Source organism: Passer domesticus, chromosome 13 (genome assembly GCF_036417665.1).
Source record: "Passer domesticus isolate bPasDom1 chromosome 13, bPasDom1.hap1, whole genome shotgun sequence".
NCBI classification, from domain to species: domain Eukaryota; kingdom Metazoa; phylum Chordata; class Aves; order Passeriformes; family Passeridae; genus Passer; species Passer domesticus.
The window spans coordinates 16,256,276-16,282,332 of NC_087486.1; the positions used below are offsets into that span (position 1 = coordinate 16,256,276).

The 26,057-nt window shown below is 57.6% G+C and overlaps 1 protein-coding gene across 17 annotated transcripts in view; it reads left to right on the forward strand.

Moving 5' to 3' along the window:
- The window catches only part of LOC135280372 (protocadherin gamma-C5-like), a 281,155-nt gene that overhangs the window by 233,914 nt on the left and 21,184 nt on the right, over nucleotides 1-26,057 (forward strand). Inside the window, exon 1 of one of the 17 annotated variants that reach the window (XM_064388208.1) lies at nucleotides 9,872-10,098. The exons of 12 other annotated variants lie outside the window; for them this stretch is intronic. In XM_064388208.1, the coding sequence (XP_064244278.1) occupies nucleotides 10,054-10,098 (45 nt within the window). In that variant the 5' untranslated portion in view covers nucleotides 9,872-10,053. 4 more of the 17 variants (XM_064388194.1, XM_064388207.1, XM_064388205.1 and 1 more) reach the window with 4 other exon arrangements.

The following is a 26,057-nucleotide window of genomic DNA, read 5'->3' on the forward strand; positions in this document are numbered from 1 at the left end:
CGGTGCGGCTGCTGATCGTGGACGAGAACGACAACGCGCCGCAGGTGCTGTACCCGCCGGCGGGCGCAGCGGCGGGCTCGGGCGCGGCGTGGTCGGGCGTGGAGCTGGCGCCGCGCCGGTCGGAGGCCGGCGCGCTGGTGGCCAAGGTGGTGGCGGTGGACGCGGACGCGGGGCAGAACGCGTGGCTGTCCTACGAGCTGGCCAAGGCCACGGAGCCGGGGCTGTTCCGCGTGGGGCTGCACAGCGGCGAGGTGCGCACGGCGCGCTCGCCGCTGGCCCGCGACGCGGCGCGCCACAGCCTGGTGGTGCTGGTGCGGGACCACGGGCGGCCGGCGCTCTCGGCCACGGCCACGCTGAGCGTGGTGCTGGCCGAGAGCGTGGCCGAGCTGCTGGCCGAGCTGGGCAGCGCGGCCGACGAGGCGGCGGCGCCGGGCGAGCCGGCCGCCAGCCTGACGCGCTGGCTCGTGCTGGCCGTGGCCGCCGTGTCGTGCCTCTTCGTGGCCTTCCTGCTGCTGCTGCTGGCGCTGCGCCTGCGCCGCTGGCACCGCCAGCACCTGCTGCCGGCCCACAGCGGCGCCCTGCGCGGCGTGCCCGTGTCGCACTTCGTGGGCATCGACGGCGTGCGCGCCTTCCTGCAGTCCTACTCGCACGACGTGTCGCTCACGGCCGACTCGCGCAAGAGCCAGCTGCGCTTCTCGGCCGCCAGCTGCTGCGACACCCTCCCGGCCCGCCCGCCGCCCGACGAGCCCGCGCCGCTGCTCGGGGACCAGGACCCCGCCGGCGCCCTGCCCGCGCCTTCTGCCCCTCCCTCGGTGAGTTTCTCTCTCCAGACTTTCCCCGCGACGCTTCCTCTTGCTGCTTCTGTCTCCTCTTACCCCCCTGGTTTCTCTGGCCTGAGTAGGGAAATATTCTGGGAAGTAAGGCATAGCCCCGGTGGGAGATGTTCTTGTGCTTCTTGCTGCGATGTGCTGGACTTAGGAGTCGGATTTCAGTGTTAAACTTAATGAGGTTTTTAGATGAATTCCAGCTCTTCTCTGCTGGTGATTCTGTGGTTGGGACCTTATGTTTTGTGAGTGCAGGCTGTTTAATTCCCGTCATCTCGCCAGTATTCGGTCTGCTCTTCTCTTTTATTGCATGGTAAAGAAGTGGAAGTTATCATTGGTGTCAGTATCAGCTGTATTCTCGACAGCACATGTGGTTGAGGTGGTATGAGAGAACATTTTGTTCCCGTCTAGAAATTTTAAGTTCACGATAGTTTTGGTTTTTTGTATGCAATTTGTCTTTTTAAAAATTTTCTTTCTTCCCAACCCCTCCGCATCATTGTTTGCTTGTAGATATAATACTGTCTTATCTTATATTTTAAAATTATTTATTATAATTTAAAACAGAGTATGAACTACACTGTAGTATTGATTTTTAACAGCCGCAATTTTCTCTAGTCTGTGTCTGGTATACTTAATTATCACTCTCTCCACATTCCTTTTCTGTAAATAGTATTTAGGGCAAATGTAAGCCACAGTTTGAAATTGAACGTGGACCCATGTTTTGTGTTTTGTTTTGGCTTTGTTACATTTCTGCCTTTTGAAAGGGTCTCATTGAGTGTTCCTCATCCAGTAGTTGAAGCAATATCAATCTTTGTAGCATTCTGTTTTTTCCAGGAGCCCATTCCCAGGCATTTTTTGAGTTTGCTTGAGGCAATTTCTTTGGTTGAGTAAAAAGTGAGTTTCATGCTCGGGATTGAGTAGAGATGGTGGAAGAGTAGCACAATTGCTTTTAGGTAATATTGTAAATCTAAATTATATATGTTAGCACTGGCTTTTCACCTTGGTGGTCCATCATCAATGTGCTCCAGCAAAGATGAAGAACTGGATGTTCCCAGACAGAATGTTCAGATTAGAGATCATAAACCTCTTGTTATGCCTTCAAACTACGGGTAGTATCTAGAAATTAGAGTGTATTGTCGAGATTTCTGCTGAGATGTGTTACAGGAGGCACGGCACTGTAAGGAAAGTCGAGATACGCTTGTGTGAAGGGTTCGTTTGTGCTTTTTACATGGCCTTAACTCTTCTTTTGTGTTGTTCTCTCTCATGTAGCAGCACTCGACCTTTCCATGCCAAGTGTTTAAAATTGATGCAATGTAGGAGGAAGAGTGTTATGTGTATTGTTAATGCATCACTGGTTATAAATGCTGTTTTTGCTTTCTGTGCAGAGTTACTGCACCTGGAATGATTTTGTGAGAATTACCTGATTGTTCATGAGAAGCCTCTTTTGCAAAACCAAGATTTATTTCAGAAGGATTGTTGCTGTTCCATGGGCAATTTTTTGTCTGTTTTGCTCTTGGCCATTGTGCCTTTTTCAGAGACATGGTGCTGTAGCCGAGGGTGCAGCGACAGTAGGTCCTAATGTGCCAGAGTTCATTTGCCAATGCTCGTTTCTTGATCACAGCACTACTCACACGTTTTGACTCTTAGACATGCACAGGTATTTTCATTGTGAACTCTTTATTGGTTGAAGGTTTTTCCTAAATTCAGTCATCTGTTTTGTATTTATTGCAGTTGTTGTACAACACCGTGTTCAATTAATGCTAATTATTTGAAAGCTTGAAAGCAGTGTCTAATTTATGTAATACAACAAAGGGTGAGGAAGGGTGAGATTCTACTTAAAATACTTTCTCAGTATTCTTTTTCTGAAGCCAGAGTGTGGCTGCTTCTTGTTGCAGAGGAAGAGCCTGTTCTCACAGCAATGCTGAGGCGAGTGATCATTTCCTAATAGCTGCTGCAGCAGAAGAAGAGACAAAAACTGAGTCTTGTAGTTTCTATCTTTGTTTCTTCTGAGACAGTGGCAAGAGTGGCATAACTGAGAACTGAGTTATCACAGGACATTGTGAATGAGCACAGTAAGAACTCATGGAGTTATTTATTGAGCAATAGGAGTGTTGGTAAAACTTGCTGTACCTGTAGTTTCCCAAAACCTGGTTTGGGTAGCGCTTGGAATGGTTCAGCTGATCATAACGTGCCCTGCTTTCTACAAGGTCATGGAACAAGAGCTGTTGGCTTGTGGAGAGTTTTGTATTTCATGATTTCCTTCGGTTGTTGCAGAGAGGTGGTGTCAGCACAAACAGGCACCGAGGTGGATCAAGTGTTTCTTTCATAGGCGTTGCTCTCAAGAGTGTTTTATCATTTCTGTTTTGAGACCATCCCACTCCGGGAGAGTTCAGTGTTTTATCATGGCAAAGGACATGTCAGGGTGTTTGAGCCGTGGCAAACTGCCTTCTCTAGTTGTGCCCTTCTGAGATTCCTTCTTCTAACTTTTTTTTTTGTTGTCCTTTTATCTCGAAGTCTCTGTCCTGGGAAAGGTAGCTGACATGTCACGTATGCTTCAGGTATTATAAAGAGGAGTATTAACCCTCATTTTTACAATTCTCAGAGTAAAAAATTCAGCACGCTGCTAACTGAAGTATCCTGGGAGCATGGATAAATTTTTCAGTTGGTCCCCGTTCTTAGATCTGCTTAAGCCGTTCACTGAAAAAGCTTTTTGAAGAAATGCTTTACAAGCTCATTCTTCCCAGTTCTAGGACAAGAAATTGTGGTAATTTCCATGATTTGTAAAACTGGGAACATTAAAGGATAATGCTGTTCTAGAGAATAAGACTTGCCATTTCCCCCCAGTCACAGGTACTGTGAGAGGGATATAAAATAAAAGGAATATAAACAAGAATCTCCAGAAAGAGGATGCTGCTTCTGGTGCTTCTTTTCTGCACAGGATTCTCTTCCCAAGTATTTTGTAGACACTGCTTCACAGAGATGGTAGAAATGAAATAAAAGAGCTGGGTAAAGAGGGCCCACAGCAGTAATAGACTGCAGATAGGAATCTGCAAAGCGTTTTATGCACAGTGTACCTGCTTGTACTTACCTGTACTTACCTGCGATCCCTTGTACAAAGTTTGCGTGATCCTTCACTATTCCACTACACGTTCCCCAGCCAGGCTCTGCGTTTTTGCTTCTGAACACAGCTTCTCGATTCCCCTTTCCGCGGGTATGAAAAAACTCGCCAAGCTGAACTCCGACTCGCGCTTTTCGGTCGCTCATGGAGGTGAGAGGCCGAAGGTGCGGCCGGGGCGAGACCCCCTGAGCGCGGCGCTCCGGCGGCTGCAGTGGCGCGGCGGCGCCTCCGGGTGTCGCTGTTGGCCGCCGCCGAGCGGCGCTGGAGCCGCCGCCGCCGCCGCCGCAGCGTCCTGCCCCCGCAGGCTGCTCGCTCGCCCGGCGCCGGCCACAGCGGCAGCGGCACCGCCGCCAGCAGCAGCGGCGAGAGGCGGCGAGAGGCGGCGAGAGGCGGCGCGGCGAGCTCGCAGCCTTTGAGCGGTGTGTGTTGTGGGCGGCGAGAGCGGCTGGAAGGGAGGCAGGGCAGCGGCAGGAGGCAGGAGCGCGGCGAGCGCTGCGGGCAGAGAATGGCGGTGAGGCGGCGGCAGAGGCTTGGGCCGGGCGGCGGGCGAGCGCTGCTGGCCGCGGTGCTGCTGTGCGTGTGGGGCCGGGCGGCGGCCGAGCGGGTCCGCTACGCCATCCCCGAGGAGCTGGGCAGAGGCTCGCTCGTGGGGCCGCTGGCGCGGGACCTGGGGCTCAGCGCGGACGAGCTGCCGGCGCGCAAGCTGCGGGTGGCGTCTGCCGGCAAGAAGCAGCTGAAATACTTCACGGTGAATGAGGAGAACGGGAACCTGTACGTGAATGAGAGGCTGGACCGGGAGGAGATGTGCGGCGAGTCGGCGACCTGCTCCGTCAGCTTCGAGGCGCTGGTGCACAACCCGCTGAACATTTTCCACGTCGAGGTGGATATCCAGGATGTGAACGACAATGCCCCGCGCTTTCTTAAGGAAAATATCCACTTCGAAATCATTGAGTCTACACCTCCGGGCGCCCGATTTGCCGTGGGTGTGGCCGAGGACGCGGACGTGGGCAGTAACTCGCTGCAGGGCTATCAGCTGGAAGCCAACGGGTTCTTCGCGGTGGAGGTGAAGGAGAGCCAGGACGGCAGCAAGTTCGCGGAGCTGGTGCTGCGCCGCGCGCTGGATCGAGAGAGCGAGCCGAGCTTGCGTCTGCTGCTGACTGCGCTGGACGGCGGAGACCCGCCCCGGACTGGCACCGCCCAGCTCTGGATCAACGTCACCGACGCCAATGACAACCCACCCGTGTTCGCGCAGGATCGGTACCGCGTCAGCCTGCGCGAGGACACGCCTCCGGGATCGACGGCGCTGAACGTCTCTGCCTCCGATGCTGATGCCGGCACCAACGCCCACATCACTTACGGCTTCGGGAAAACGCCGGCCAAGGTGCTTCAGAAGTTCGTGGTGGATGCAGAGAGCGGGACGATCACGCTGCGGGGGGAGCTGGATTTTGAGGACACGCGAGGCTACATGTTGCTGGTGGAGGCGAGGGACGGTGGGGGTTTGGTGGCGCACTGTAAGGTGGAGGTGGAGGTGCAGGACGTGAATGACAACGCGCCCGAAATCACGATTCTGTCACTCTCGAGCCCGGTGCCTGAAGACTCGCCAGCTGGCACCGTGGTGGCTCTCTTGAACGTAAATGACCCGGACTCCGGCGAGAACGGTCAGGTGTCGTGCGAGCTGTCGGGGGAGGCGCCGCTGTCGATCGTGGCGTCGTCGGGCGGCTCGTACAAGGTGGTGACAACGGGCGCGCTGGACCGGGAGCAGGCGTCGGAGCATGGCGTGACGGTGGTGGCCCGGGACCGGGGCAGGCCGGCGCTGTGGAGCAGCAGGGAGCTGGTGCTGGAGGTGTCGGACGTGAACGACAACGCGCCGGTGTTCGAGGAGGCGGCGTACAGCGCGTACGTGGCGGAGAACAACGCGGCGGGCGCGCTGGTGCTGCGCGTGCAGGCGCGGGACGCGGACGCGGGCGCCAACGGGCGCGTGAGCTACTGGCTGGCGGGCGGCAGCGCGGGCGCGGCGGGCGCGGCGCCGCTCGTGTCGGTGGAGGCGCGGAGCGGCGCGCTGTACGCGCAGCGCTCCCTGGACTACGAGCAGTGCCGCGAGTTCACGGTGGCCGTGCGGGCGCAGGACGGCGGCTCGCCGGCGCGCAGCTCCACGGCCACGGTGCGCGTCTTCGTGCTGGACCGCAACGACAACGCGCCCAGGCTGCTGTGGCCGGCGGCGGCGGCGGCGGGAGAGGCGGCGGGAGGGGCGGCGACGCCTTTCGAGGTGGTGCCGCGTTCGGCCGAGGCCGGCTACCTGGTGGCCAAGGTGGTGGCGGTGGACGCGGACGCGGGGCGCAACGCGTGGCTGTCGTACGAGCTGGTGCAGGCGTCGGAGCCGGCGCTGTTCCGCGTGGGGCTGCACAGCGGCGAGGTGCGCACGGCGCGCGCCGTGTCCGAGCGGGACGCGGCCAAGCAGCGTGTGGTGGCCGTGGTGAAGGACCACGGGCAGCCGGCGCTGTCGGCCACGGCCACGCTGCACGTGGTGCTGGCCGAGAGCTTGCAGGAGGCGCTGCCGGAGCTGGGCGACAGAGACGCTGTGTCCCACCTGACGTCTGATCTAAACCTTATTCTTGTTGTGTCGCTCTCAGTCGTGTCCTTATTATTCGTTTCCACGGTGATTTTTGTTTTTTTCTTTAAATGTCGACAGTCGAGGAGCCCTCCGATATTTATAACTTCTGATAAGGAACTGTATTCCACATTGGGCTCAAAAGCACCGTACAACTACTGCAGCAGCACGCTGCCTTTGCCCTATTCCTACGAGGTGTGTTTAGCCTCCGAGTCGGGGCAGAAGGACTTCACATTCCTGAGACCCGGGGCGGCAGCCTTGTCTGCTGGTGTCCTGTCCGCTGATCCCGGCTCAGGCACTCGTTCTGGGAAGGACCCTCCTAGCCCTGGGAGCTCGGCGCAGGTGAGCTTCTGTCCTGCGGTCCTTCTCTGTGAATTTTTGTGAATCTTGTTTTCCTCTGCTCTGCTGTGGGTGGTCAGTGGGGAACCGGCAGATCTGAACGTGCCTGCGCACTGCTCACTAGCTCAGGGGCGTGCGGATGTGAGTGGGTGGGGGTGTACGTGAGATCTTGGCTCATCCTTTTGACCTGCCAAGTCTTATTCTCAAATTGCTGGTTTTCTGCGAGGAGCGATGCACATGTTGTCAGTACTTCTGTCTGTCCTGGAGAAGGACAGACAGCTGCGAGTTTTACCGAACTGGAGTGGTGAGGTGGAGCGGGAGCGTAAAAGTGCCGTGGAGCCTGGAGCTGAGACAACCTTTTCGCCTGGGTCTAGTGACCACTAATTGTCTCAGCCACATTTGACGCTTTCATGTGATAATGATGTGTGATCCATCGCAGAGTGTTTACTCTGTGGGGGCTGCTACGCTGGCGTTCTCTCCTTTTCTGACGAGCTCGGTTCTTAAGCGCAGAACCCCTTTGACAGAAGGTGTTGTGTGCACCCGTAACTCAACTTTTCCCTCCTTCTGTAGAGTCGGAGCTGATGCTTCAGGGCAGCTCCAAGAATGGCATCGAGTAGAAGGAGCTTTTTTGTTCCCCGGCTTCCCTGGAGTGGAGTCGGGGAAAATGCCGATGTGAGCAGCTTAGGCTGGAAGGTGGCTTGAACCCGTCCCTGGAGGAATTCCTGGTGCAGGGGAAGGAGTCTTCCCCCTTAGCTGTTGTACTTTTTCACTCCTCTCCCTCAAAGCGGCGCTTTCAGGAGCTCTGAAACGTCGTCTGCAATATTCAGGCTTCCCATCAAGGTGGAGGAGATGTAATGTCTGCAGATTAATCGATATACGGTAGATGGAAATGTTCTGTCTTTCACGCCTTTCCTAAAATCTCTTTTCTACTCATCTCTCCGCTGCTTGGCCATCCCACTGCTGCTGGGATTAAACGGAGAAGGTACTCTGGTACGGGTGGTGTGTGCACTCATACATAGGGAGGGAAATTACTTGAGAACTGTGGTCCCCACGTTGAGAAATCTCGTGTAGGAAAAACCTAAAATGGGCAGTGATTGGAAAAAAGATTCAGAACTTAGAGTGTTGGGAAAAGGATTCAGAATTTATTTCAGGGAAATAAGTCGCTGAAGACTATCTCAAGATTTAGGTCTAAGAGAACTGTGGAATTTCTTGGTTTTAGATTATATGTAAAAAAGAAAGAAAATTGGGATTTGGTTTTCAAAGAGAAAATAAGTGCTTTGTGAACGTTAGATGACTCATTGGATTTTATTTGTGTGAAACCCTATCACAAGTGAACGCTATGTGAACTTTTATCACGTTCTGTGGACAGGTGATAAGAATGATAAATAGCGCTGATAAACTTTATCTTTTGGCAGCGATTAATCAGGAGAAAAGGAAATAGCTGAGCATGTAGATAGGACAGATTGCGCCGACTCTTTGATGTTGCTGACTGTTCATGCAAGCGCCGATCTACCGCGTCTCTGGGTGGATCCCCTGTGCTCACGGCAGCTTTTAGGATTGTGCGGGGCGAGGACAGGCAGAGTCGAGATCCCTCTCGCTCTGGCGAATGTCTCTGTCCAGCGCTGGTGCGGGTGGCTTGCAGCCCCTACGAGCTCAGCCCCCCCACTTAGCGGGGTAACAACCCGCCGCAAGTTTCCGAGCCAGTTCTGCAAGGCTTTGGGAGCCTCCGTAAGCGAATGAACGCGTGGGCGCCGATTTCCAGTCCGGTTTTTGCCTTCCATGTCAGTGTCGGTTGTGGGATGGCACCTGGGTGCTGTGTCACAGCTGGGTTTTCACAGGCTTCCCGACGCTCCCTTACCAAGCATCCTCGTCCCCTTTTCATTACCCCGTGACAGCTGAGTGGTTCTGCAGGTGACAGACAACGAATGCCGGAATTTCGGTAATTTTATCCTTATATGTTCGTAAAAATTCGGAAAAGTCGGAAAACCCGACGTAGCACGAGTTGTTGATGACAGCAACAACAGCCCAAAGGCAGGTTTTGGACCAGGCACTGCCGGTGCTGTGACCTGCCGGGCTGTTGGTGCGCGGGAACGGGATCCGTTCTCACTCCGGTGAGCCTGCACCGCAGGTCGCAGAGCTTGATTGCCCTGAGTGTGGCTGGGGGAACAAAGTACCGGCCAGAGCAGGAGAGCATATTAAACCGAGATTTCTGCGGTTTGTCGGGGATAGACGCCTGCTGGGATGGTGGTGGCAGTGGGGATCCCGCAGGAGGGGTGATGCTTCTGAAAATGCAGCGGCGGGAGCCGCCCCGCGGCGAGACCTTGTGTTGCGGCCGGAGGAGCTGCTCAGAACACGGCAGCACGAAATCAGTGTCGCTCTGCCGGCCACGCTGCTTTGGTGGCGTACTGAGCAGCGACGTGCAGACGCCTTGAAAGGGGCTTCCTCCCCGTAAAGGGGCTGGCCAAGCTTTTGGGTGGGAGGACCGGCATCCTGAAGGTCCTGAGAAACACTGGGAGCTGGCGCGTCGTGCCGGTCCTGGCTCTGCCTGGCACCCTGCGTACCCCGGAGGACCCTCCCCACTCATCCTCCCGCCCTCTCCACCTCCCTTTCTTTCTCCCGCTGCCTCATTCCAGCGAGATGTTCCCGGGACTCACACACCCCAAACACCCCACGTCTCCGTATCTCCCCTTTTGGCGTCACTCTGCCGACTCTTACAGCCTCTTTCCCGCACACGCAGTCCCTGTGCCCGATCTACCCTGCCTCTGCCGGCGCTCTCCCCGCCTGGCTGTTTCTGTAGCGGGGTTTCTCGCAGGGCTGTGCTCTCCCTGCGGGCCCTGCCCGCTCGAGCCCCGCTGTCCCCGGGCCGGGGTGGGCGCGCTCGCTGCGGCTCGGGCGCTCTGTGCAGTTATTGGCCGGGACTCTGAGCGCCGCTGTCGGCCAATGATGGAGCGGGGGGGAACTGGCGGCCCGGCCCCGCTCGGAGCCGGGATGAGGCGCAGACGGTCTCAGAGAGACTCTGCGAGTGAGTCACGGCCGAGCCCGCCGAGCAATGCCCGGCTCCCCGCCGCCGCTTCCCGGGGCCGCTGGGCAGCGGCATGACGGGGCGAGCTGAGAGTTTCTAGCCGGGGCGGGGGGCGAGGCGGAGAGCGCGGCCGTCCTGTGCGATGAACGGCGTTGCTGTGAGGAGCCGCGGGGTGACGACGGGGCAGGTACTGAGCCTCTTGCTTTTGTTCGGCGTTTCCGACTGGGTTTCCGCCGCCATTCGCTATGCGATCCCCGAGGAGGCGCGGAGGGGCTCCGCGGTGGGGAACGTGGTAGCCGACCTGGCGCTGGACCTCGGGCGGCTGCCGGGGCGCCGGTTGCGGGTGGTGTCCGGCGGCAACAAGAAGTACTTCGGGGTGGATCTGACGAGCGGGGCGCTGCTGGTGAACGAGAGGATAGACCGGGAGGAGCTTTGCGGCGCGCTCTCTCCCTGCTCCCTCGGCTTTGAGATCGTGGTGGAAAACCCGCTCGAGCTGTACAGCGGCACCGTAGAGATCCAGGACATCAATGACAACGACCCGGTTTTTCCCAGCAGCCAGGCGCGGCTGGAAATCAGTGAGTCGGTGGCTGCCGGAGCGCGCTTCCCGCTAGAGAGCGCGCAAGATCCCGATGTGGGAATTAACTCTTTGCAGACCTACCAGCTCAGCGCCAACCCGAACTTTGTGCTCGATGTGCAGACGAGGGTGGATGGCAGCAAGTACGCGGAACTGGTGTTAGAGAAGGAGCTGGACAGGGAGGAGCAAAGGGAGCTGAATTTGGTCTTGACTGCGCTGGATGGAGGCAGCCCGCCACGGTCGGCCCAGGTGCAGATCCACATTGACGTTGTAGATGCCAACGATAATGCCCCGGTCTTCAACCAGTCCACCTATAAGGCGAGTGTGAGGGAGAACACGCCCAGCGGTACCCTGGTGGCCAGGATCAGTGCGTACGACCTGGATGATGGGCCCAATGGAGACATCATCTACACCTTCAGCAGCCACACCCCCGCCAAGGTACGAGAACTTTTTGCTCTGGACTCAGCCACAGGGGAGTTGAGGGTCAAGGGACAGCTGGACTATGAGGAAACAAAGTTGTATGAGATTTACTTACAGGCTAAAGACAAGGGAGCCGTTCCTGGTGTGGCTCATTGCAAAGTGCTGGTGGAAGTCGTGGACGTGAATGACAATGCTCCAGAGGTGACAGTGACTTCTGTGTACAGCCCTGTGCCTGAAGATGCAGCCCCAGGGACGGTCGTAGCTCTGCTGAGTGTAACAGACTTGGACTCCCATGACAATGGCCTGGTGAACTGTTTTATTTCCCCTGGGATCCCGTTCATGCTCAGCTCCTCCCTCAAAAATTACTACACATTGAAAACAGAAGGAGCTCTGGACCGGGAAAAGGCAGCAGAGTACAACATCACTGTCACAGCCAAGGACTCGGGCTCACCACCCTTGTCTGCAGTAAAACACATCCTGGTGCAGGTGTCAGATGTCAATGACAACGCTCCCAGGTCGTCCCAGGACTCCTATGATGTCTACGTTCTGGAGAACAACATGCCTGGCATCCCCATCCTTAATGTGAGTGCCACGGATCCGGACCTCGGGCGCAATGCCCACCTCTCCTATACCCTTTTGCAGGGTGACACCACTTTTGGCCACCTCTTCTCCATCAACCGGGAGAATGGCACCCTCTACCTGCTCACCTCCCTGGACCACGAGGACCAGGTGGAGTTCAACATGATGGTGCAGATCCAGGACGGCGGCTTTCCACCTCTGGCCACTAATGTCTCAGTCAGTGTGTTTGTCACTGACCTCAATGACAATGCCCCAATGGTGCTGTACCCTCACCCCAACACCACCGCCACCTACACCGATGTGGTGGCACCAGGCACTCCCGCTGGCCACATGGTCACCAAGGTGGTGGCGGTGGATGCGGATGCAGGGTACAATGCCTGGATCTCCTATACCCTGTTGCAGGCCACTGACCCCAGCCTCTTCTCGGTTGGGCTGCACAACGGGGAGATCTTCACGGCCCGCCAGCTCCGCGAGGATGACGCTCCCGAGCACACCTTAGTCATCCTGCTGAAAGACCATGGGGAGCCTGTGCTGTCCACCAGTGCCACCATCTCCATCTCTGTGGCTGAGATGGTCAAGGAGGTGCTCACTGACCTCACTGATGTGGCACCTGCCAATGATCCCAGGAGACATGTGACTTTCTATCTCATCCTGGCTGTGATTTTGGTGTCAGCAGCCTTCTTCATTACCATGTTGTCCGTGGGCATCTTCAAGTGCTACAAGTGGAGGCAGTCGAGGGAGCTGTACAACAGCTCCAGGAGTACCACGTACAGGACACCAGGGCCCTTCCACCACATTGATGCCGTGAGGGGTGGCTTCACGCCACCCAGCTTCTACCACCAGGTCTATCTCACCACAGACTCACGCCAGAGTGATCTCCTGTGTAAAAAGCCCTTCACTTCCAGCCCCCTGGGGAGCCGCCAGGGCACCATAAGGAATGGTGAGCCAGGGCTGTACCACCAGATTGTGGGCACTGCCAGCCGGCTGCCCACACCTGCCGAGGTAATGTAGCTCCCTCCTTGGCGTGTCCCAGCGCTGGGCAGAGCCATGGTTCGTTTGTGCCGTGCACGTGTGGTTGCGTGTTGGGCTTGGGAGGGACATCCAGTCGTGCCACGCCCCTAAAGAGTTCAGCTACAGCTGAACAGGTGTTCTTTGGAGTCAAATGAGCCATCCTGAGGGCTGATGACTTTTGCAGGATGAGCAGGATCAAGTGAGTCAGTTTGCTCATGTTGGCAATCATACGTCTTTTTGACGCAGTTTTGGGTACGCCTTGCATGAGTAACCGGTGGAGGCTGAGGTCAGCTTGAAACCACTTGTTAATCCTTGGCACGAAGTTTGTTGTTAATGGTATTTCCTTCCCTCTGCAAAAGGAGAGCCAAGGGGAGCACTTGCACTGTGGGGGAAGGTAATCTCTGTGCGTCGTGACTTGGTGGGGCTGGAGAGCTGGGGAGCAGATGGGGCTGGGAGCTGGGGATCGGCGTGTCGCCTCTCACAGTGCAGCATGCAAAGCTGAAGGATGATGATGGCTCCTCTGACAGACCGTGGTCACAGAGCAGTCCTTCCCATCAGTGCCGTTCCTCATGTTTGTCTCGTGAATGATTCCGGTTTTATTTCCATGGAAGTTCTGTGCTGATGTTCACTTTGGGGCAGGGGGTGGGACTGTGGACTGCCCCCGTTGCTTGCAGGGTTCTGCTGAGCTGGACTTTGGCTCTGAGCAGAGTGGTGAGTCCTCCACTCAGATGTTGTTCAAAAACCCTATTACAAGCTCTGCATGATTCGTAATATGCTGTCTCTGGGTGATGCCTGATGTCCTGACTGCAGGCTGGAAGGCGTTTGCGCATGGCAGCAGCTTCTGTGCTTCTCCCCCGATGAGAATTGTGCTGCTTAATTTGAAAGCTTTCAATTACAGGAACGCTTAAATCTTCAGAGGTGAGGCCAGGTATTGGATCCAATGGGGGGGAAGTGTGGATCTGGTGGATTTCCAAGGTCATTGGTGCTAGTAATTTGTCCTTCCTGGGATGCAGTGGGTAGGAGTGACTGGTTCCTCAGAGCAGAAGGAAGTGAGGTGCAGCGGAAGCTGTTCATGGGTGTGAGGCTGCGTGTGCTGCCTGCTCAGTGTGGCCAAATCACAGATGGAGGCAGAAACCTTTCAGAATTATTTTATGCCTTTTTATTTTTTCCCCTGCTTGCGTCACTGCTCAGACTCAGCACTTCTGATTTGTGGCAGGTGAGAATGGCTGCAGCAGCTGCAGGAGCAAGTGCTCCTCTGCATTGTGTGGGCTGTGCTATGGCTGGGGACAGGGATGTCCCCTCCACCTAAATGTCCTGACAAGATGCCTTTGGGGGTGAGGACAATAAATTATTTGAGAGTGGGGGTGGAAGGAGGGCAGCAAGCCTGAGACTCAGCCATGACTCCCTCCTACCCCCCAGTACTGCACTGGACAGGCACTGGCAATGAGAAATCAGCTGGGCTGGCTCTGGGCCCTGAATTTTCAGTCTTTGTGGTGACACTGGACTGTGTCAAGCCTGCAAATGCTTTACACCTCCTTGCTCTGCAGGACACAGCCAGCCTCCAAAAGGGATGCAGGGGGAAGGGTGCTGGCCCAGTCCCTAGCAGACGATGTGTCCTGCCATGAGGGATCCTGCCCTGCAGGATCTCCAATGATCCCTGGGTTGTCTGGCTTGGTGCCTTTCCACAGAGTGAGCTCTGACCCTGTAGAATAAGGAACATCTCCTTCTCCATCCCAGACACCCCATACCCTTCCTGCCTTGTCCCATGTCCCCATCCCAAGCTTTAACAGGCCCAAACAGCAGCAGGATCCCTGTGTAAAGCCCTTGCTCCAGGTCCTTGGTGCCTGAGCCATCTCAGAGCACTGAGTGGTTTCTCCCAGGCTTTGTGGGCTTTGCAGGGGCTTCTGCTGAGGCACTGCAGCAGCACCAAACCCATTCCCAGGGGTGCAGCACCCTGTGCTGCCGGTGGAATGCCCTGTCACCCAGCTAGACTGTCTGGGGCTCAGCCTGGGATGGGGACAGGGCACATTCCAGAGCCAAGGTTTCTGTGACAGCTTCCTGCTGGTGGCACCGTCAGGAGCCCTGGGGGAATGAGTATGTACCAGAAGGAATTTTTTTCTCTGCGTGCTGGCGAATCCCTTGTCCGGTGTTTTTCTGCATTGTCTCTTTAAGGACGCCTCCCCCCTCCCCTGGAGCCGGCGGTAGGAGGGACCGGGCAGTGTTCTCACCATTCACAAGGTTCCTCCCGGTGTCTCTCCCTGACTGGCAGCAGGGCGGTCCCGCCTCACGGCTCCTAGAATAGGCAGGGAGGTGCTGCAGACGGGGGGGCGGACGCTGGACTGCAGCACCTTCACCGTCCCTGCTCTCGGCAGAGGGATGCTGTCCCCATCGCCGTCCCCCGTGCCGGGCGCGGGTGCCCGCAGCCTCTCCCACCTATTCCCCAGGTCCCTCTGGTGCCCGGGTGGTGGGGACAGGCAGGATCCCAGGCAGGCACTGATCCCTGTCTGCCGCACCGCTGCAGACCCCAGCCCCAGGGTCTGTGTGCACCCAAGGGACGGGCAGGGTGGTCTTCAGTGCACCAAGGACAGAAGGCAGACAGGGACTTCTTGCACAAGCGTGGAGTGACAGGACAAGGGGGAATGGTTTTAAACTGACAGAAGGTTTAGATTAGATAACAGGTATAAAAATTCCTCGCTGTGAGGGTGGTGAGGCACTGGTACAGGCTGCCTAGAGAAGCTGTGGCTGCCGCATCCCTGGAGGTGTTCAAGGCTGGGCTGGATTGAACTCTGAGCAATCTGGTCTAGTGCAAGGTGTCCCTGCCCATGGCAGGAGGTCAGAATGAGATTATTTATAAGGTCCCTTCCAACCTGGGCTATTCTGTGACTCTGACTGCACAAGGCTTCTGCAGGGATGTGAACTGAGCTAAAAGTCTGCAGCTTGCCAGTATCATCTGTGACACAGAGAGCAGGAAATTACCGTGCTCTCCCCTGGGGAGGCTAAGACCCCTGCTCCTGCCCTCGGGAGACTGCAAAGCTGTACCTGCCACAGAGTATCAGTGTGTGTGTCTGCCAGGTGGGAGGCTTGGGCTTCCTTCCCAGTCTGAGATCCTGACCTGGTGTTGTGATCCTGTGGTGATCTAGTGGCTTTATTGTCTGGCCCTGTGTGTTTGCACTGATTTGGGTACTCTGAAGACTAACCCCTTCCTTGCCCCAGGGTGAGGAAGTGGTTTCCAGTCAGGTGTGCATTGGGAGTAACTGTATTTTGGCTTTGAATGGCTCACCTGCCTTTGCTTTTGCACCTTGAGCCAGTCACTGCCACGGTGGGCTGGCAGGGGTGGGTGTCCCCATCCCAGTGCAAGGTCTGCTGGCCGGTGGTGGTACCGGTGGCAGTGATGCCTCACTCAGAGAGGCAATCATGGGGTGCAGGCAGCAGCCAAAGCAGTAGCTGAGGGGGAGAAGAGGGGTGAGAGAAGAGCCCCTGGCACCTCGGGGCTCTAACAAGCACCTTTTCATCGGGCATGAAAAGTCCTTTGGCCTGCGTTCATGACAGCTGCCCTTTGTCTGTGGGCATGATGTGAAGCCACCATTGTGGAGGGGGAGCACACAGGGAGGGCTTGTACCTTGCTTCCAGGCTGCCAGGACGTGCAGTTTCCCTGTGAACGCAAAGCGAGCTGTCGGAGCAAGTGAGTCAGGCTGGCAGAGGGGAGGCCGGGGGTGGCAGCCCCGCTGTTGCCGGCTCAGGCCCCTGCTTCCCGCACCTCCGGAGCCACTGCCGGCCGAGAGGGGATGGAGCTCTCGGCCAATTGGGCGCTGATCTGAAGCGAGGGGGGGAAATCTGCTTCTCCCCCACCCCCCCCCTCCCACCTCCGCGCTGGGGCTGTGATTCAGTTCCCCTCCCCCAGCCCACCCCCACTGCTTGGAGGCTGACAGTTGGAGCCGCAGCCTGCCGGAGCCCCGGAGCTGTTTTCTAAGCCGTGCAAGAGAGACTCAGGGATTTATTCACAGTTCCTCAGTGCCTGCTGTGTCCCGGGCCGGATGCGCACGGACATGGAGAGTGCCAGCCTCCAGCGACCCGCCTGGAAATGGCAAGTACTGAGTTTGTTTTTGCTCTGCGGCTGGGGCTGGGTCTCCGGGCAGATCCACTACTCGGTAGTTGAGGAGTCAGAGTTGGGAACCGTGGTGGGGAACGTGGCCCGGGACCTGGGCTTGAAGGTGGAGGAGCTGCCAGGTCGCAGGCTGCGCCTGGGCTCAGAGGAGAGCTTGCGCTACTTCGCCGTGCGCCTGGACAGCGGCGCGCTGGTGGTGAGCCAGCGGCTGGACCGCGAGCGTCTGTGCGGAGCAGCTGCCAGCTGCGTGCTGTCGGTGCAGGTGGTGACAGAGAACCCCCTGCAGCTCTTCCGCCTGGAAGTGGAGATCCTGGATCTGAATGACAACTCCCCGAGCTTCCCCACCGCTCACCGCACCCTGCGCATCGCCGAGTCTGCCACGGTGGCTGCGCGCTTCCCCCTGGAGAGCGCGCAGGACCCCGACGTGGGCACCAATGCTGTGAGCTCCTACCGGCTGAGCCCCAACTCCCACTTCTCCCTGGATGTCAAGCAGCAGCCGGATGGCAAACTCTTCCCGGAGCTAGTGCTGGAGCGTGCCCTGGACCGGGAAGAGCAGCCAGAGGTGCAGCTGGTGCTGACGGCCGTGGACGGGGGAAGCCCAGCGCGCTCGGGCACGGCACAGATAACGGTCCAGGTCCTGGATGTCAATGACAATGCACCCATCTTTGACCGCACCACATACAGGGTGAAAGTCCCGGAGAACACACCTGTGGGGGCTGTGCTCCTGCGGGTCAATGCGTCTGACCCCGATGAGGGTCCCAATGGGGAGACACAGTACTCCTTCGGGGTTCACACCTCCGACTCCGTGCGGAGGCTCTTCACCCTGGATCCCCGCTCCGGCGAGGTCCGGGTGAGCGGGGCCCTGGACTTTGAGGAATCGCGTTTCTATGAGATCTATGTGCGAGCCCACGACGGAGGGGTCCCGGAGATGGAGGGCAATTGTGTGCTGCAGGTACAAGTGGAGGATGCCAATGACAATCCCCCGGAGGTGCTGCTCACCTCCCTGTTGAATCCGGTGCCAGAAGACACCCCACCGGAGACTGTTGTGGGGCTCTTCAATGTGCGGGACCGAGACTCGGGGGCCAATGGGGATGTGAGTTTGGAGATCTCCCCCGATGTGCCTTTTGCCATCAGGTCCCTTCAGAACCACTTCTCCCTGGTCACCCAGAAGAGCCTGGACCGAGAGTCTACCTCACAGTACGCAGTGGAGCTGATTGCCCAGGATGGTGGTTCTCCTGCCCTCACCACCACACTCACGCTGCTCCTCAATATATCTGATGTGAATGACAACCCCCCACGCTTCTCACAGCCCTCCTACGATGCCTTTCTCCAGGAGAACAACCCGCCTGGCTCCCTGCTGTGCACCGTCTCTGCCACAGATCCTGACGATGGGGTTAATTCCCGGCTTGTTTACTCCATAGAGAGTGGCCAAGTGCAGGATGCCCCCATCTCTTCCTTTGTCCACATCAACCCTGACAATGGAAACCTCTATGCTCAGCGCACCTTTGACTTCGAGCTGCTGCAAGTTCTGCCAGTGTCTGTGGTCGTGAGGGACTCGGGGTCCCCCCCTCTCTATGCCAATGTTACCGTCTACATCTTTGTGCTGGACCAGAATGACCACCCCCCCACCATCCTGCACCCTGCCAGCGACAGCGATGTGCTGGCACCCCAGAGGGTCCCACTGTCTGCCCCACCGGGCTACCTGGTGGCCAAGGTGACAGCAGTGGATGCAGATGCTGGGCACAATGCCTGGCTCTCGTACCGACTGTTGCCGCAGTCCACCGACCCCTCCTTGTTCCATGTGTCGCTGTACACCGGGGAGGTGCGGACGGCGCGGGCCTTCCAGGACAGCGACATGGCGGTGCAGCAGCTCGTTGTCCTGGTGACAGACAACGGTGACCCTCCGCTCTCCACCACTGCCACCATCACTGTGGCCCTGGAGGAAGCAGTCCTGGAAGAGAGCTTCAAGCCTCAGGATTTCCTGGCTGGGGCCAAGGAGAAGCCGGACCTGACCTTCTACCTGATCATCGCTCTGGCAGCAATCAGCACAGTGGCACTGGCCACCGTCACCCTCCTAGCTGCCCGGTGCCTCCGGCGCAGGGGCCGTGCCGCCGTCTCACCCTACTGCTGCTGCTGGCTCAGCGAGTCGCCCTCCCGGGACTTCTGCAAGCACCCCAGCCCCAAGCTCCAGCTCAGCTCCGACGGCACCCTTAAGTACATGGAGGTCACGCTGCGACCCACCGACTCCCCGTCCCAGTGCTACAGCACCTGCTTCTCCCCCGGCTCCGAGCGGAGCGACTTCACCTTCCTGCGGCCCTGCCCAACCCCCGCCACGCTGCCGAGGGAGAGCGGGGCTTTCCTGCCCGCCGCCGGCACGCTGCGGGACCGCGGCCAGGTGAGCGGCGCTGCCGGGGCGGGTCCGGCGCTGCCGGGCGCTCCGACGGCGCGGTCCCCGCGGGGGGCGCGGAGCGGCCGCGCCGGTTCGCGGCGCGCGGCGGCGGCGCGCGGGCCGTGATTGGCGCCGGTGTTGCTGTCCTGGGGAAGGAGCGCGGCGATTGGAGCGGCGCCGCCGCGCCCGCAGCCAATGGCGGGGCGGCTGCGCGGCCGCGCTCCCCCCGCCCCGTCGAGCCGCGTCCGCCCCAAACAATGAATGGGAGCGGCGAGCGCTGAGCGCGGCCCCCGGCGCCGAGGGCATCGCTCCCCGGCCGGCCACCCGGCAAGGATGCCGAGGGCAGGGCAGGCGCGCCGGTCCCTGGGGCTGCCGCGTGTCTTCTCCTTCTGTTTGTTCTTGCACAGCTCATCTGCTCAGATCCGATACAGCATCCCGGAGGAGCTCACACGGGGTGCCTTTGTGGGCAATATCGCCAAGGACCTGGGCACCGATGTGGCTAAACTGGCGGCAGCTAATCTGCAGGTACTGTCGGATTCGGATTCCCAGTACTTCTCTGTCAATGTGAACACCGGTGTTATTATGGTCAGCGAGAGGATAGACCGGGAGCAGCTCTGCGGGCAGAACCCACGCTGCTTCCTCCACTTGAAACTTGCCATCGAGAACCCGGTGGAGTTTTACCGTATTGAGGTGGAGATCCTGGACATCAATGACAACCCCCCGGAGTTCCCCAGCGATGAGGTTTCCTTGCGCATCTACGAGCTGGCGTCTCTGGGTGCCCGCTTCCCCATCCAGCCCGCCCAGGACCCTGACGTGGGCACCAACACCTTGCAGACCTATCACCTGAGTGCCAATGACAACTTCAACCTCAACGTGAAGGCCCGCACTGATGGTGGGAAGTTCCCTGAGCTGGTGCTGGAGCGGGCCCTGGACCGGGAATTCAGAGCTTTCCACTACCTGGTCCTGACTGCTGAAGATGGGGGCTCTCCCCCACAGTCCAGCAAGATACGCATCACTATTCAGGTCCTGGATGCCAATGACAACCACCCGGTCTTTGACAGACCATCATACGGAGCGCGCTTGGTGGAGAACTCGCCGCTGGGCACCCTTGTGGTGAAGCTAAATGCCACGGATGTGGACGAAGGGCCCAATGGAGACATCCGCTACTCCCTCAGTAGCCACAACTCAGCTGCCTTACGCCAGATCTTTGCCATTGATGAGCAAACTGGGGAGATTCGTGTCCAGGGCAACCTGGACTTCGAGGAGGCGACAGTGTATGAGATCGAAGTGGAGGCCAAGGACATGGGGTCACCCACGATGGAGGAGCACTGCAGCGTGGTGGTGGAAATCACGGACGTCAATGACAACGCCCCTGAGGTCATTCTTACCTCCTTCTCAAGCACCCTGAGCGAGGATGCGCTGCCAGGCACAGTGGTGGCCGTGATACACGTCAGAGACAGGGACTCTGGCGAGCAGGGCAAGGTCCTGTGTCACGTGTCTCCAGATCTTCCCTTCCAGCTGCGTAAGGACTACGAGCACCAGTACTCGCTGCTCACCAGCACCCGCCTGGACAGGGAGCATGTTGCCTACTACAATGTCACCGTCTCTGCCTCGGACCTGGGCAATCCCCCCCTCTCCCGCCACACCATCTTGCCGATCACCCTGATAGATGTCAATGACAACGCTCCCCAGTTTGAGCAAGCATCCTATGAAGTGCTGGTGGCAGAAAACAATCCAGTGGGCAGTGTGCTGGTTACGGTGTCTGCTGCTGACCCTGACTCGGAGCAGAATTCCCGGCTGTCCTACTCCATTCTGCGAGCTGGTGGGACAGATCCAGGCCTGGATCCTACTCGCTACCTCTCGATACATCCCACGAATGGGCAGGTCACCGCCAAATTCCCTTTTGACTATGAGCAAACCACCTATCTCCAGTTCCACGTGGAGGTCTCTGATGGTGGCTCCCCGGCCCTGAGGAACAGAACACTGGTTCATGTTTTTGTAGTGGACCAGAACGACAACGCCCCACGGGTGCATTTCCCCAGGGCTGGGGAGGACTCTGCTACTCAGTTACGAATTTCCCCCTCCATCGTCCCTCCTGCCCTCATCACCAAGGTGGTGGCAATAGATGCGGACTCGGGGCGCAATGCCTGGCTATCCTACCACCTCGTGGAAGCCACAGACCTGGGGCTTTTCAGCGTGGCCCTGCGTTCCGGGGAGGTCCGGATCATGCGGGCTCTGCAGGAGACGGACGCCTCTGAGCACGAGCTGCTGGTGGTGGTCCGGGATGCCGGGGAGCCCCCGCTCTCCACAGCTGTCACACTGGTGGTGCTGGTGGAGGAGAAGGGTCCAGAGGCCCTGCAGGGCTCCGAGGCTCAGGCCGCTGATGGTGGGGGCTTGCCCACTATTACGCTTTATCTGATTGTGTCCCTGGTGCTCATCTCCACCGTCTCGCTGGTGGCACTGGCAGCGCTGGGCATTCGGTGCCTCCGGCGGGGCTCTGCACCTGCCAACCAGGGCTGCTGCGTGGAGAGCGTGAACACGCTTCAGCCTCCTCCCAGCCACATCTTTGGGCACTTGCACTATGAGCCTAAGAAAGGGGACACTGTGATGGGCGTGCAGGTGACAGCAACGGCACCCCCCGCCCCTCGTTACCGCTCCTGCTTTTCGCCGGTCTCGGATATCAGCGAGTTCATGTTTGTGAAACCCTCCGCGGATCCCACCCTGTGCGGCGAGGTGAGCTCGGGGGTGTGGTCTGCAGCCTGAACACAGCCCCGGTGTTCGCGGGGCTCGGCACCGAACCGCCCGGCTTTGGGGGGGCGGGGGGTGTCCGCCGGTGCCCGGTGCCAGCAGCCGGGCGGGGCGGAGCGGGTTCCCCGCTGCCGGGAGTCCCCGGCGCCCTCCCGGCGCTGCGGGGGCGGAGTGGCGGCAGCGGGGGAAGGGGAGGGCTACGCCGTGCGTATTTTGGGGAAGGCGGTGAGATGGAGAAAGGGAGGAGGAGGGAGAGAAAAAGGAGGAGGCGGAGGAGGAGGGGGCTGTGGAGAGACGTAAAACTGTCACTCGGTCCATCCCCTCCGCTCGCCGACTTTGTGTGTCTTTGCGTATCGAGAAGCGGTTCAGCCGGCCGGGCTGCGCTCGCCCCCTCCCCCGCCTCCTCCATCCCTCCCCGTCCGGCTCCGGCGGCTCCGGCGGCGGCTTCCTCCCTGCACAACCCGCTCGGACCCCCCCGGGGCGCAGGGGTTCCGGCTGCCGGGGCCGGCTGCGGGGGCGGGGAGGAGGGGGAGGCTGCGCGGAGCCGCCGCCGCTCCTCTCCGCGCTGCTCCGTTCGCACACCCGGCACGGGATGCTCGCGGGACAGAGTTTGCCATGGCAGCTCCCGCTGCTGCTCGCAGTCCTCTCCTGCCTGCCGGCTCCCAGCTGCGCCCAGCTCCACTATTCCGTGCCCGAGGATCGCGAGCCGGGCTTCTCTGTGGGCGACCTGGCCAAGGACTTAGGGGTGGAGGTGCGGACCCTGGCCGCCCGCAACCTGCGCCTGGTGAGCGAGGGTGGGCAGCGGCACTTCCAGGTGGACCTGGCGGCAGGTGTGCTGCTCCTGGACAGCAGGCTGGACCGGGAGGCACTGTGCGGGCAGAGCCCCACGTGCTCTCTGCACCTCCAGCTCGTCATGGAGAATCCCCTCCAGCTCCACCGTGTTGAGGTGGACGTCCTCGACGTGAACGACAACGCGCCCCAGTTCCCCAAGCCAGAGGTGGTGTTGGAGATCACTGAGGTAGCCAACCCTGGGACTCGGCTCCCCTTGGAAGTGGCAGAAGACCCAGATATGGGCTCCAACTCCATCTCCACCTACGAGCTCAGCCCCAGCAAGCATTTTGCCCTGAGCATCAACGTGAGAGGAGATGGTGTTAAAATGCCCGAGATCGTACTTGAAAAAGCACTGGATAGAGAGAAAGTGCCTGTTCATCATCTAACACTGACAGCCCTGGATGGAGGGAATCCCGTGAAATCTGGCACTGCCAGGGTTACCATCCATGTCTTGGATGCAAATGACAACCCTCCTGTCTGTGACCCACCCATATCCAAGGTGCTTCTGGAGGAGAATGTACCAGTGGGCACTCTGGTCACCAAGCTGAATGTCACCGACCTGGATGAAGGTCCCAACGGGGATGTGGAATATTCTTTCAAAACCAGCAATAATGCACCTGGTAAATTCACCAAACTGTTCTCCTTAGATGCCCGGACAGGGGAGATCAGAACCAAAGCCCCTCTGGATTATGAGGAATCCAGTGCTTACGAGATTGCTGTTCGAGCCAGGGACAAGGGATCCCCAGCCATGGAAGGCCACTGTCACCTGCGAGTGGAATTAATTGATATCAACGATAACAGCCCGGAGATCGTGCTGACCTCTGTCTCCAGCCCGGTGCAGGAGGATGCAGCCCCAGGCACGGTGATTGCCCTCATTGGTGTGAAGGACAGCGATTCGGGTGACAACGGGCAGGTCCGTCTGCAGATAGCAAAAGAGCTCCCGTTTAAACTAGTGTCATCTTTTAAAGAGCATTTCTCGCTGGTCACCAGTGGTCCCCTTGATCGGGAGAAGGCCAGTGGATACAACATCACAGTGAGGGCTGTGGATTCAGGGTCCCCCCAGAGGGCCACACAAAAAACCTTTTATCTCCGCATTGCTGACGTGAATGATAACGCACCAAATTTCTCCAGCCCTTTTGATACAGCTCATGTTCAGGAAAACTCCCTCCCTGGAACTTCTGTCTTTTCAGTGTCAGCATCAGATCCTGATGAGGGTAGCAATGCCAAGCTGTCTTACTCCATCCTGGACAATGGGATGCAGGATGCTCCTATCTCAACCTACTTCCGAATCGATCAGGACAATGGCACCATCTACACCGTGCGAGCTCTGGATTACGAGCAGGACAAGGTGTTCCAGGTGCCTGTGGAGGTGAAGGATGCTGGGTCTCCTGCTCTGAGCAGCACTGCTGTGGTCCACGTGTTTGTCCTGGACGAGAATGACAATGCTCCCAACATTGTCTACCCGTCTGTCCCCAAGGGCTCTGCCTTCCACCAAGCCATCCCGGCCTTGGCAGAGCCCGGCTATCTGGTAACTAAAATTGTAGCAGTTGATGCTGACAGTGGCCATAATGCCTGGCTGTCCTACCAGCTGCAGGAGTCTGCTGAGGCTTTGCCTTTCCAAGTGGAACGCCGCTCTGGAGAGATAAGGGTTGCACAGGCTCTCAGGGAGTCAGAAGATTCCCACAGGCTGGTGGTCGAAGTGAGGGACAATGGCACGCCGTCCCTCTCGGCCTCCGTGGTAATAGTCATTTCTCCGGAGGAGAACAGTGTGCAGGACTTCTCCAAGTCCTTGGACCTCCCCCAGCCTTCTTCCGAGGATACCAACCTAACTCTTTACCTCATCATCTCCTTGGTGTCCATCTCCCTTGTGTCCTGTGTGATGTTCGGGCTGGCGGCTGCCCGGTGTCTCAAAGCTGGCAGTGCCAGCTGGACCTTCGCGGGCTGCTGCCGCGGGGCTGGCCGCAAGCCCGCCTCCCATTTCCGAGGGCAGATGAAGCCAGATGGCTTCATCAAGTACCTGGACGTGGGAGGAGCGGGCTTGACCTCCCAGGCACAGAATTACACCTCTTGTTTCTCACCCATGTCTGAGCAGAGCGATTTCCTCTTTGTAAAGCCCTTCAGCCATTCTAGCACTGCGGAGACCGTGGCTGCCTATGAGCAGGTGACCAGCACCTTAGCAAGTCCCTGTGACGGGGTAAGAGATGGCTGTTTCTTACTGTCCTCTCTGCTGAGTGCAACAGTTTGGCATATCCAGGCCACTTGGCTGCTCTCTGTCCGTCCTTCCTCCTGAGACAGTGGCCTTAGGGAACATGTGTCACTGTCATCTCCTGGGAGGTGGCAGGTGAAAGTTTTGGCTTGGCTTGGTGGAGGTGGGGGAAGGGGCTGAGCAGCGTTATAGAATCAAAGACTCTGTGCTTGTAGCAGTGGAGAGTTTCCCCTTGGCCCCGCTCGTACTTGTTTCTATTTAAAGTGATTCTTAGTGTGGTCAGGAACAGGTTTTCTGGGGGTTTAACTTCTTGGTTCTGTTTAACCCATTTTTCTTACATGGCACATGAGCTGTGGTGCGGAGGAGGTTATGTGAAAGGAAAGTCTGCCTGTGTTTCTTTTGCTCAGTTTTAGACATGCCTTGTAGAAATTTCTCATTTCTTTAACCCCAAGTGTTATTAATTACTAACTGTGCCTTGGCAAGGGATCATTTTCCTGCTTGCTCACGTTGAACGAGGAGCTGAATTCGGTATTCAGCACTAAAATACTGAAATGTCAGGAGTGACATTATTCACAAAGATCCTGGTGACCTTATGTGCCCTTGGGCTTGCAGAGGCTGAGGAGCGGCAAGCTTTGAAAACTTGAGCTGTTTGTACTCAGATGCCTAAATATAGATGTAGGTGACTGTGTTTAGCTGGAGCTTTTATAACTTTGGGATATAAAAAGTAAAGCAATTTTGTGTCACAAATGCCTGCCCTAAATTTGAAAATGGTAATTACAACAGGAATTCAAAATATGGAAGGGCTATTCAAAATATTGGGAAGGGCTTATCTAGTGCAGTATTGTGTGTCAGCGTGTGCAAAAATGTGTATCTGAAATCTGGAGGGCAAGTCTTTCAACAGCTTCATTTGCATGCAGCATGGGGACCAGTGGGGCATCTATTTTAGGGGAGTAATTTATTCTAATATCTTCTTTCATGAGTATCATCAAAGCTGCAGAGAAATTAGTGAGAGCACATCTACTAAATAAAAATCTAGGTCAGCTCTACTTGTCTTCACTTTTCCTTAGTAATTGCATGTACAAGCAGAATAATCCTATAAAACTGATGTTTCACTATGTATGGACTATGAACTGCTCCTTCCTAAAATAGCTGAGGGAAGCATTGTCCTTTCCAGGTAGTATGTCATCACCCTGGAGTTCATTAAGATGATCATGATTTTCGGAAGTGTGTGTGTTTTCCCGACAGAAACAGTTGTGCTATTTAGTGCTTTCCACAAAGGCATG